At 41.6% G+C, this 12,755-nt stretch overlaps 2 protein-coding genes across 7 annotated transcripts in view; both read right to left on the reverse strand.

The window, feature by feature from the left end:
* Nucleotides 1-1,327, reverse strand: part of DLAT (dihydrolipoamide S-acetyltransferase) — a 42,872-nt gene extending 41,545 nt beyond the window's left edge. The window contains exons 1-3 of the mRNA XM_049889271.1: nt 984-1,327; nt 448-549; nt 26-150 (exon numbers count right to left, since the gene is read on the reverse strand). Of these exons, the coding sequence (XP_049745228.1) occupies nt 26-150; nt 448-549; nt 984-1,262 (506 nt within the window). The 5' untranslated portion in view covers nt 1,263-1,327. The remainder of the gene's footprint in view (nt 1-25; nt 151-447; nt 550-983) is intronic.
* Nucleotides 1,328-3,010: 1,683 nt separating this feature from the next.
* DIXDC1 (DIX domain containing 1) overlaps nt 3,011-12,755 on the reverse strand; it is a 108,329-nt gene continuing 98,584 nt past the window's right edge. For 5 of the 6 annotated variants that reach the window (XM_049889265.1, XM_049889267.1, XM_049889268.1 and 2 more), the window contains 3 exons: nt 8,621-8,726; nt 7,433-7,541; nt 3,011-6,302 (listed from right to left, as the gene is read on the reverse strand). In XM_049889265.1, the coding sequence (XP_049745222.1) occupies nt 6,222-6,302; nt 7,433-7,541; nt 8,621-8,726 (296 nt within the window). In that variant the 3' untranslated portion in view covers nt 3,011-6,221. The remainder of the gene's footprint in view (nt 6,303-7,432; nt 7,542-8,620; nt 8,727-12,755) is intronic. The other variant, XM_049889270.1, reaches the window with a different exon arrangement.

Consider the following 12,755-nt stretch of genomic DNA (forward strand, 5'->3'; position numbering starts at 1 on the left):
CCACAATACTCAGGGTACCACTCACTTTTCAACTGTAATACAGATGATTGCTCCAACTGGAACATCTCTGGTACCTTCGGCAACAAGTATCTTTGCCATGTAACACTCCTCCAGGCTCTCAAAACCAACCGTGGCTTTGTCAGTTTCGACCTTTTAACACCAAAAGCAGTGTCAGTTTGTGCAGCCAGAATGAAGTTTATTAGCTTATGTCTGAAATTACACAGTTCAACAGTGTGACAAAGCCTCTATCACAGATCTCAAAGAAGGAATCATTAAAAGAAATGTTAGCTAAAAATCAGTTTGGACAGCTGCTGACAACTTATCTAATAAATCTTCTCTAATTCCAAGCTGAAAAAATACCAAAATAGTGTCTTAAGCAAAGCAGGTAACTACTCACCCAGAAACCTAACGCTCAGTTTAGCTTAGGCAGTCCCTTCGACAACTTACCTCTGCAATTAGTTCACCCTCATTGATTTTTTCCCCTTCCTTTTTTTCCCAACGGGCTATGGTGCCTGCCTGCATTGTGGGGGAAAGGGAAGGCAATGGAACCTAGAGGAGAAAAAGGAGAAACGCCAACCTTAAAAAGGGTGACCTAATTCTCAGTCTGGTGTAAGGTTTCATTCAATCCGATCTCATCTAATGCGAAGTTTACTAAGTCCCACTACACGCTGGCACTGAAGATACAATGACAGTTCCTGCTGCCAGAAGCTCATGCTCTCCAGTGACAGGCTTCCTGCTCCACAGTTTTGTGGGTCTGACAGAGAACGCCTCAGCAGGCTTTTCGCATAAAGCCCCGGGCTTGGGGCTCTTCACTCAATGGGACAGATCAGGAGAGGGAAGTTCAACAGCAAAACTGGGTTAGCAGGCGGGCAATGACAGATAGTGCAAGGCGGGGAGAGGATCACTGAGGCCTGAGGGAGGTTTCGAGGCCAAGTCTGCCCTGAAGAACAACGGGGTCCACGAAGGACGAGTCGGGGGCTCACCTTCTGATGAGGGGGGAGACTATGACAACGGCGGCCGCGTGACCCCAAAAGCTGCAGCAGAAAGCGGTTCCGCGGTGTGGGCCAAGAGCTGGGGCTGAAGCTGCAGAGTGCCCGGACCCCGCCATAGCCGGTGGTCGTGCCGTTGCAAAGCGCCGGAGCCGGGCTAGAAAGCGGGGCCGCGCACAGAGGTCCAGGTCTCTCCCTTAACGTTGCGCACCGAGCCCCGAAACCCGCCCTCGGGGCTGCACTCTGAGCCCGCTGGGCACAGACGCGCCACATAGCGCCACAGACCCCCACTCCCCAAACCCAACGCCCTCTTCCGAGTGACCTCTCCAAGAGCAACCCGACGCTGCCGTCAGCCGCGCCGCGCAGCCGCACGTTGTCGTAAACGGCCCCGAGGATTCCCCCGCGCCCCTCCCCAGGCTAGGGGCGGGCGGGCGGCCTGCGCGTCCTTCGGGCGGGCGCGGGGGCTGCTTCGGAGCCGCAGGCGCGGGTCGTTCCCGCTGAGCCAACGCAGCCGAAGCCTGGAAAAAAGTAGGAGGTGGAGGGAGGTGGGAGGCAGGGCGTCGGAGGAAAGGCATTCCAAAGGCTAGGACGGCGCCTAGGAGGTGCGAAGGGCCCAGTCAGAAGGGAGGGGCCTGGAGAGGCGCACCGGGCAGGCCTCGCAAGGTGTGGGGCGCAGTGGCCTGAGAGGCGCGGCCGAGCCGCGCGGGCCGGTGTTGTGGAAGGGCCCTGCATCGCGAGCCTCAGGCCCACGGGCGGGGTCTTGGGGCGCTTCTGTAAAGAAGGGCGCTCAGCATGGCCCAGGCGAGTGTCCTGCACCCTCCTGATCCGACGGTGCCCAACGGTGACCGGGCTTGGGGCCCTGCCCCGCGCAGGCTTACTATATAATTATAATATAAATATATATTACGGCTTACTGGCTTACCCCAAATCAAACCCATTGCAGTCGGGTCGATTCAGGCTTATAGCGACCCTATTGCAAAGATTTAAAGATTTAATCCCAAACAGAAACCCACCGAATGAACTGATTTTTCAGCCAGATGGTGCGAACCGCAGCCAAGTGGAAGACACAATCCCATATTCAGGTGTACTTCAGGGGGATTAAGCATATACTCTGTATGAAGATAAAGGTTTATGAAACAGATTTGCTTTAACTCAAAATTTACCATAGAATCCGTTTAGACAGCAAAAAGTTTTATGTTTTAAATACTTCATACCAAAACTAAACTATAAGCTGATGAGGGCAGGGATCTTGTCTGTGTACTGTTCTTCAATATGTCACCAGAGCTTAGTAATGTTAGTTGCTGTCCAGTGTCGGCTTTGACTCATGGCGACGTTATGTGTAACAAAACTACACATTGTCTGGTCCTTCACCATTTTCATGATAGTTGGTATAATTAATAATTAAAAACAGGAAATTGGAAGTCAAATGAAGGCTCTCAGGGCTACAAACCGAAAACCAAACTTGTTGCCTTCAGTCAGTTCCAACTCATAGCAACCCTATAGGACAAAGTAGAACTGCCTCATAGTTTCCAAGGAGCGCCTGGTGGATTCAAACTGCTGACCTTTTGGTTAGCAGCAGCTGTAGCTCTTAAACACTAGGTCACCAGGGTTTCCCCAGTGCTAAAGATTTATATATCTAGAACATTTCATTTGAAGTGATAAATGAAGCCCGCTTAAGTTTTGGGTGTTCAGCTTTCAAACTGATTTGGGCATTCTTTTTCTTTTAAATACACATTTCTGAAAGAGACTTTTATGAATGCTTCTTGCTTTTGCATTAGAGACTTGTCATACAGTTTACACCCTCAGGTTCTCATTTGTTTGCACATAATTCCAAACGAAGCACTAAATCAGTGAATTCTCTTTGATAGAATAACCTATTTTGTGCTTACATGGAAATACCAGTAGCAAATTATCTGTGGCAATAAAGTAATCCTTATCTTCACTCTCCAAGTAGAGAGTAAACATACTACCATGGAGATCACTTCAGATTTACTTTCATTAAATGTAAATGGTTTATTGATTAATCTTCATCAATAAATGCAAGTGAAGATAAAGATTAATAGTTTGCAAACTCCATTTTTTTCATAGTTTGTTTTTTTAAATTAGTACACAAATCTCTGGTACATACAGGCAGTTAAAACTGGTTATCACTTTGATAATCAGAAACCTCTGATATAACACAATCTTTATGAAAACATACCATAAAACGGAGAATACACAGAAATAATCTCTTTGAAAGCAATGGTTGCAAACATCCATGTTTCTAAGAAAATATAACTTTACATATATATGTATTTTAAGCAAGCTATACCTTTTACATAAATTCAGACATAGGAGGAGTGTGCAATAATAATGCTCGTTTTATGGAAAAAATGAAAATAAATACAATGATGACCTAAGTGCTTTTTGGTAGAGTCCTCTTAGTTTAGATGTACTGCATGGAGATAGTTTCCCTAATTTACATCCATCCTGGTCAAAAAGAGCTGTAAAGTTGGTAAGTAAGTAGAATTGCCATCATCAAGTGAACTTAACACGGATTCTTTAGGCACAAACTGTAAAGTGTTCCACTGAGCAAGAGAACAGTCATCAGGTTTAAAGAAGACTTTTTAAAGAATTGAGTTCTTTACTAGTTTATATTTGAGGGTCACTTATTTTTTAATTTAAAGTGACTTAGAGATTATTTTATAAATCTAAACATTCTGGTTCCTTAATTTTCCCAAGGAAAGAGAATGCCAGCAGTATCAGGACAGACTATTCTACAAAATACCTCTTGGGGGGGGGGGCAATACAATGCATAAGTCAAGGACTTAGAGTGCAGCCACATAGTACATGCAAATAGACGATTACAACAGAATAAGTAATGAGCATGCCTCCTCAGAAGGCTTCTCTCCCTTTAGAAACTGGAAGGAGGATCACCAACACATTTTACATGAAAGATCACACACTAGGGATGCTTAGTCACTACCTATGCTAAACCAGCTAGAGGGAAAAATGTCTCACCTCTTCCCCTGAACTCAGCTTTACTTTTCGACGGAGGCGCTGAGCCCACGCAGCTCCTTTTCCAAAGGACATAGAGATAACACAATGTAAAACAAAGTAGAGGAACCCTGAAATTACCTCTGATTTAATTTTCTCTTAAAAGTCAAATTCCAAATAGTAAGACTGTTTGCTCAAAGAAGACTGGCAAGTAAAAACCAATCTAGGAGACATTCAAGATAAATTGTACTGGAATTACAATAACAAATTTTGGTCTGATAATCCTCATGCTGTCGTATAGCAAAACACTAAAACACATACAATAAGGAAATTTGTGACAGGAGGACTTTTTCTCCAGACTTCCTGGGTAAAATAAACTGAGAAGGTACTGTTTTCTTTCACAATGAATTATTCTTGCTTTTGACTTACTTTCCCAGTCAATTTCTGATGAGAAAGTCTTCAATAGCAAGAATATCAGGTAAACAACAACGAAAGAAACTAAGATGTCTTTTGAGCTCTTTCTGTCTCCTGAAGGAGCAATCACATGGATTACATAACATTGCCTCCACAACTAAAATTGGCAGGTAGAATTAGAACAGGAAGTAGTTGTCATCAGTACATGGTAATAAAATAAAGCTTGTTCTGACACTACAAGGGGTGGTAAGAAGAGCCTGTATAAAAGCTACTGGGTTCCCTAAAAAATGGATACAGTATACAGAATGGGAGAATATACAGAACTCACACGCAAGTTATAAAAACAGACATGGTTCTCAGACAAAAAGCAAATGAGTACAAAAGAATTCTCCAAACATGAGCTATTTAAAAAGACACATCTATATAAAACAACAAGAGGTCATCTCGGAGCTCCAAGAGTAGTCTGTTGAAATGGCTGAAAGGGGGAAATGAACTAGAGACAGACAGGTCAAGAACCCAGAACTGATCTGTCTGACTCTTCCGGTTGGCAGTGTACATTGGTGGCCAGAGGCAGAATGCTTTTGGGAATACCATATGTAATAATGGTTAATTGGTTGATGATACTTAGTGAGTGAATGAGAAAACCTAAGTTACTAAGTAATTGCTGGAAGTTTCACTCCTTTAGTTTCTACACTTGAAAATGTTGCATATGAAAAAGGATTCTGTTTTTTTTCACCCAGAATCAACCCTGCCATTCACAACTCATGCTCCATGCCCCGTGGTTTCTATAGTGCCCTAAAGGCTCAGTCTATACTAAATATATAATAGAAAATAACTACTGGTCTTGAGATGAGGAGGGGCATACCAGTAATTCATGCTCAATACTCATAAATCACAAAGAAACATAAAATCAATGGTCTGTCTCCTTTTGACTGCAAAGGAGATGCCATGAGCCTGATGGGTAAAGAAAGTCACGAGAGAAAGAAAGTCAAGAAGATGTGGTAGCAGCACCTTTCCATACCCGCCTGGATTTTTAAGGAGCTTTTCACTCCTTATTCCTTTCAAACACAAAGTTCATCAGCTGGAGGGAAAAAAAAATGGCTCTAAAGTTAAGAGTCCCCAGAGAAAATTAGCAGTACATGAAATATGCCATTTGGGCTAAAGGACAAACTGCAGAACAAGTTAAGACACAAGAGTCAGCCTAAGGTCTTAATTGTGGTTTTGAGAATAGTATAGCACAACATGGGCAGCCCTTTTCCCATCCAATCAACAATTCAGCAACAACCATGTCCAGTCCAAAAGATTAATGAAGGGTGGGGCCTTCATCTTTGGTACCACATGATGAGTTATTCTTGGTTTGCAATAGCTGCAAGGAAGCAGAAAAGCTGGTACCTTTGCCTTGTCTGTGAGTACAAATGCTGGGACTCTGATTGCTGCAACCACTGAGGCCAATTAAAATAATACTGTAACACACAGGAGTGAAGCATCCAATTCTTAGATTCCAGGTTATAGCAGCCATGCCCCTAAACAGGCGGGATTGTCCATCCCCACTGGTTAAGGCCTTCGGTTTGTTGTCCTCAGAGTAAAACAAAACACTGTGTTGCCATGGACAAGGAACTCCAGAAGGACCCACAGTCTACATTTGGACAGGGATTTTAAGTACCGAATATGCCAGGCACAGAAACAGGACTGGTCTGTGGCCATCACACTTGGAGGAGCTTCTGTTTTGGCAGCACAAACTAGAAACTTCTTAGTGTATTCTGATTTAGTTCTCCTTCCTGAGTGAAGCAGCCAGGGAGTGACCTGGTTCCACAAGCCCCCAGTCTAATCTAATCATCAGTATTAATTCTCTCCATGGTCTTCTTCCACCCAGGCTACAATTTTCCCTTCCCAACCAGGGATGGCATCATCATCATGGAAAACCTAGAGAAAGAAAAAAAAAAAAATGAAAAACAACCAAATACGGTAGAAAATCTCACAAACTGCTATTGATAAAAATAAGACCTCGAACATAAAGGATGAGAAAGTGCAGACGAAAGCCTTGATCCTTTGACTCTGTCCCTGAAGTTGCAACTAGTATTAAATATATATCTTCATGGTTTACACATGCCCATATCTAATTCTTAGTCCCAAATGCATGAAATGGTAAAATCATCTCTAATGCTGCATTGTTAATAGAGATTTATAAGAATTATTAAATTACTAATCAGAGTACTTCAGCCTTCTTAAGAGAAAGCAGTAGAATAAGCACAAAAAAATGGGAAAGGAGAAAATTTTGGTCCCAGGAATTTGTAAAGAAAGGGCTAGAAGTAAGAGCAATCTTAGCATGTTTCTTAGATGTAGTTCTTTTGATTCATTTATTCAACTTATTTCCTAAGCCACTAACACAGATACTAAAACATTTCAGTGAAGAAATCTTTATAAAATATTGATTTTTCCCAACTTCTTTCATTTTGTAACTGCATGATGACTCTTGCAATACTTCATAACCCAGAACTCTCTTCCAAGAAAAACAAGTCTCTATTTGGCATATGGATTATAAAGAGAAGCACAGGCTAAGAAAATACTCTAGGAGTAGGGAATAAGTTTAGCTGACTTTTCAGAAGTTCCTTATTTTCATTATCTGAAAAAACTACCCCCACATAATATACAGTCCCATATATTCATACCTGTTTGTTTATTTTGCTCTGTGTAAGCAGCAGGAAGTTTTCTAGATTTGGCTTTAGATAGAAAAGGGTCCCAGAAACCAAGCCTATATCTTACATTTTTTTCCCCCTTAAAAAAAAAAAAAAGCATTTTCCTTTTTAAAATAAACATTGACCCTGAATTCTTGGTCAAGGTTCAAAGGCCTTTAACTAAAGAAGCATCAACTTCCTGGGCCATTCCATGACTTTCTCAGTCTAGAGCAAAGCAGACAGTGATCTGAGACTCTGGGAAATTCTTCTGATCTGACTAGGGAAATCAGGTCCTTCTGAGTACTAGTCCTCAAGCAGGAGGCTGTGGGGTTCAGGAACAACCAATAATGCTACCCAGATTCCTCATGGATTCTGTACCTCCTCTTTAACAGTGCCAAACTCAGGATCCAGTGCTTTGAAATGATAGCGGTGATTCCCTTCCCGGTCAATAGCTGCTTTAAAATCCTTCAGTGTCACCTCCCCCAACCTACAACAAAAGGAGAGAACACTAAAATAGACTGTTAATCAATAGGCTGGGAAGGTAGCGTGTTAGCTTTAAACCCAGGCCCCTGCCAAAGGCACTATAGACAGAAATAGCATGACCTTGTTAGGTTCCTGGTCCTGGTAACCCAGAAGATTCTAAACAAAGAGGTTGGGGAACAAGTCATCACTACAGATTGAAAATAGGATTACATATGGGGTGATCTTAAAATTTTAAATAGATTTCTTGTAGTCAAATCACTTTGCTTTTTTCTCTGGATAGAAAACATAAGATTTCAAATCAAATTTGCTGAACAACCATAAATATGTCTAAGTTCTCTTGATCTCCTTCTTTGTTACAATATTTCATTCCTCTAGGCTGGTAGAATTTAATCAAGTATTACCATCTTTATCCTTCTGCCTGCAGGAAGGCTGCCTTCTAACCTAGACCAAATAGGTAGACTCTCTAGGGAAGGGAAATCTTATAACCTCCCTGTAGTTGGTTCCGAGAGTTTTAAATAGTTATTACATAACCATTTCCCTTAGAATGGCAAATGTTTTGTTATATATATAAGTAAGAAAAAGTTCTGTTAAAAAACAAAAAAAAAAGCATTCCCCCCCACCAAAAACCTGTTGCTGTCATGTTGATTCTGACTCATAGCAGAGGGAGTATATTAACTGAGTGTTCTGAGTTTTTAACATAAAATCTCAATACGGTTTGGTTGCAGTCACCGAACAGTAACAAAGATCAAGGAGTAATACCCCAGGACTGCCAGGCTGCAACCCATGGCTGTTGGCAGGAGCTATTTTGAAGCACTTAAAAAAATGACTTTTCCAAACTTAGAGCCTATTTGCATAGTTATAGCATTGGAAGTACCATGATTCCACCTAGCAGTAGATGATGACTTGTCCCTGGTTATGCAACTGGCCAGTGGCAAAACTGCAACTAGAACCCCAATCCCCTGCGCTTTTCTCACTATACCATAGTGCTTCTCAAATATCTCTCAGCTGGTCAGGTGGTTAGGAACTCATTCTCACGCTGGTTCTGCTTCCCTTTTTTACAGAGAAATGAATCCAGAATCTCACCTCTTTGGTATATTGACCATGAAGGGAGTAAGTGACCGGTCGGTGAAATAGAGCACTTTAGTGCAGGAGCTGCTGATAGCTGGTGAGCTCTGTGAGTGAGGCAACTCTGCAAAGAGAGACTTTGTGATTACAACACTGAATTTACTCAAAATCACCCCTCATTTCCACGTATTCAAAATGCCCCAGGAGAGTGAAGCTGCTTGAAGTCACCACGCAGCTCTCGATGCCCTTGCCAAATACCATGTCCATAGGGTGTGATCCACGGGAAGTCACTAGTGGGGCCACGAAGACACGAGGTGCTTCAGGCATGGACACTATCATCAAGGGCATCATTTCTCATTCATTCTAGGTACTTCTGGCAGGGGAATAGCAACTGATCTGACAGGCTTTGTTACTAAAGGTCAAAAGAGGACAGTGAAGCCTGGTAAGATTTCAGCCAAGGCAGAGCAGACACATAGCCAGAGCAGCAAACTCTAACAACATTTAGATTTTGGAGGTCAGTAGAGAGAGCTCAAGTGAATCAGGAAAAGAGAAATGAATAAGAACAAGAACCAGAGGAGCAAAGTAACCTTAGAAACTCATATCCCAAGGGGCCTTATGCTTCCAGTCTAAAAGGTACAAGGTTTACCTTAACCTTAGCTATATACGATCTATATGTGTTGGTGCTATGGCCTTTAACTCAGGTTTCTATAGCCACACCTTGTTTCTACCCTTTGTAAAAATACTTATGGAAAAATATAATTAATGAGTGCTTCTGATTGTCACTTTAAGAGAAAAGGTGAAAAGACCAATCAGAAACTTCAGTCGTAAGGTGCAAAAACAAATCATTAAACTTTTATAGATGTTCCTCCTGGAATTCCACCTACACATATTTTCTCCTTAATTTATTTTAGGCATTGATCCAAATCAAACTAGTAGCCACAGAAAAGTAGTTCTGTGAAAGAGTTAAAAATAAGGGAGAATTAATGGACCACAACTACCACAGCCTCGAACAGAGCACAACTAGATGGTGCCCGGCTACCACCACTGACTGCTCTGACAGGGATCACAATAAAGGGTCTTGGACAGAGCAGGAGAAAAATGTAGAACAAAATTCAAACTCACAAAAAAAAGTCCAGACTTACTGATCTGACAGAGACTAGACAAACCCCAAGAGTATGGCCCCCGGACACCCTTTCAACTCAGTACTAAAGTCACTCCTGAGGTTCACCCTTCAGTCAAAGGTTTGACAGGCTCATAAAGCAAACAATAATGCATGTAGCTCAACCAGGTGTACGAGACTAAATAGACACACCAGCCCAGGAGCAAGGACGGAAAGGCAGGAGGGGACAGGAAAGCTAGACGAATGGAAATGGGGGACCCAAGGTCGAGAAGAGGGGAGTGTTGACACATCTCAGGGTTGGCAACCAATGTCACAAAACAATATGTATATTATTTAATGAGAAACTAATTTGCTCTGTACACCTAGATCTAAAAGCACAATAAAAATAAATAAATAAATAAGGGAGAGTACAAGGGATGAATTAATATGGTGGAGAAAGACAAGGGAACTTTCTTCGCCCAGCAATCACATTCAGTCAGTCTTCAGAGTTTTTTTTCAAATAATGTCAGTTATTGAAACCACATGCCACGATGCTCCTTTGACCCCTGAACCAGAGCCTGGCACACAGTGGTTGTTTAATAAATATTTGTTGCATAAATAAAACATTAACTTTTGGCAATAAAGTGTATGATTACAATTCATACATTCATCGAACAAACATTTCTTGAGCACTTACTATGTGCTAGATTTTGAGAACACAAAAATCAACTACCTGTGGTCCCTGTCCTCAAAGAGTTTAGAGTCAACTATGGCTGATGGACATGATTACAAATAGTTATAATACATTAAAACCAGATTTAGACAAACTATATGGGAAGACTGAAGATGGAGAGGCTAATTCCACCTGGGAAGGTCAGTAAGGCCCCAGAGTTGAAGTGACCTTTGAAGAGAAACCTTTAAAAAAGCAGGTAGAGAAGTTGGAAAGGTTATTTCAGGAAGGGGGAAGGATACATGCTAAGTCATGAAATGGGATCATGTATTTGTAATACTGTGAGGAGCCCTGGTAGCACAGTAGTTAAAGCACTTGGCTGCTAACCAAAAAGTCAGTGGTTCGAACCCACCAGCCGTTCTCTGGGAGAAGATGTGCCAATCTGCTCCCGTAAAGATTTACAGCCTTGGAAATCCTGTGGGGCAGTTCTACTCTGTCTTATAGGGTTGCTATGAGTTGAAATCAACTCGAAGGCAGTGGGTTTGATTTTGGTATTTGTAAAACTGTAAGTAAAGTAGTAAGTCTAGAGCATAACAAATACATTGGGACGTGTAGGAGATGAGGATAATAAAATGAGCAGGGGCCAGACTGCAAAGGACTATAATAGCAGTGCTAAGAAATTGAGATATTAGTCTTAAGCTATGGGGAAATACCAAATGAGAGTGACAGGATTAATCTAGGAAAACTGGCAGTCATCAAAAATGAAATGGAACACATAAAGATTGATATCCTAGGCATATCCTAGGCACTGATGAGCTGAAATGGACTGGTATTGGCCATTTTGAATCAGACAATCATATGGTCCACTATGCAGGGAGCGACAAAATGAAGATGCGTGGCGTCACGTTCATCCTCAAAAAGAACATTTCAAGGTCTATCCTGAAGTACAATGCAGTCAGTGATAGGACAATATCCACACACCTACAAGGAAAACCAGTTAATACCACTATTATTCAGGTTTACACACCAGCCCCTAATGCGAAAGATGAAGGAACTGAAGATTTTTACCAACTTCTGCAGTGTGAAATTGACCAAATGTGCAATCAAGATGCATTGATAATTACCGGTGATTGGAATGAGAAAGCTGAAAACAAAGAAGGACTGGTAGTTGGAAAACAGGGCCTTGGTCATAGAAACGATGCCAGAGATTGCATGACAGAATTTTGCAAGACCAACGACTTATTCATTGCAAATACCTTTTTTCAATAACATAAACGGCAACTATACATGTGGACTCCACTGGATGGAAAACACAGGAATCAAATCGACTACATCTGTGGAAAGAGACAACAGAGAAGCTCAATATTATCGGTCAGAAGAAGGCCAGGGGCCAATTGTGGAACAGACCATCAATTGCTCGTATACAAGCTCAAGATGAAGCTGAAGAAAATTAAAACAAGTCCACGAAAGCCAAAATACGACCCTGAGTATATCCCACCTGAATTTGGAGACCATCTCAAGAACAGATCTCACGCATTGACTTCACTAAGGACAGAAGACTAGATGAATTGTAGGATGATGTTAAGGACATGATACATGAAGAAAGCAAAAGGTCTTCAAAATGACAGGAAAGAAAAGATCAAAATGGATGTCAGGAGAGACTCTGAAACTTGCTCTTGAACAAAGAGTAGCTAAAGCAAATGGAAGAAATGATGATGTAAAAGAGCTGAACCAAAGGTTTCAAAGGATGGTTTGAGAAGACAAAGTAAAATATTAGAATGAATTATGCAAAGACCTGGAGTTAGAAAATCAAAAGAGAAGAACATGCTCGGCATTTCTCAAGCTGAAAGAACTAAAGAAAAAATTCAAGTCCTCCAGTTATAATATTGAAGGATTCTATGGACAAAATATTGAATTATGGCGGAAGCAGAAGGTGGAAGGAATACACAGAGTCACTGCAGCAAAAGAACTGGTTGACATTCAACCACTTCAGGAGTAGCATATTATCAAGAACCAAGGACATTGAAGGAAGAATGCCAAGATCTACTGAAGGCACTGGTGAAAAACAAGGCTCCAGGAATTGATGAAATACCAATTGAAATGTTTCAACAAACAGATGCAGTGCTGAAAGTGCTTACTTGTCTATGCCAAGATATTTGAAAGACCTGGCCAACTGACTGGAAGAGATTCATATTTGTGCCCATTCCAAAGAAAGGTGATCCAACAGAATGCAGAAATTATTGAACAATATCATTAATATCACACGCAAGTAAAATTTTGCTGAAAACACAAAAAACCCATTGCTGTCGAGCTGATTCTAACTCATAGTGATCCTATAGAACAGAGTAGGACCACCCCATAGGGTTTCCAAGGAGTGACTAGTG

Source organism: Elephas maximus, chromosome 7 (genome assembly GCF_024166365.1).
Source record: "Elephas maximus indicus isolate mEleMax1 chromosome 7, mEleMax1 primary haplotype, whole genome shotgun sequence".
NCBI lineage: Eukaryota > Metazoa > Chordata > Mammalia > Proboscidea > Elephantidae > Elephas > Elephas maximus.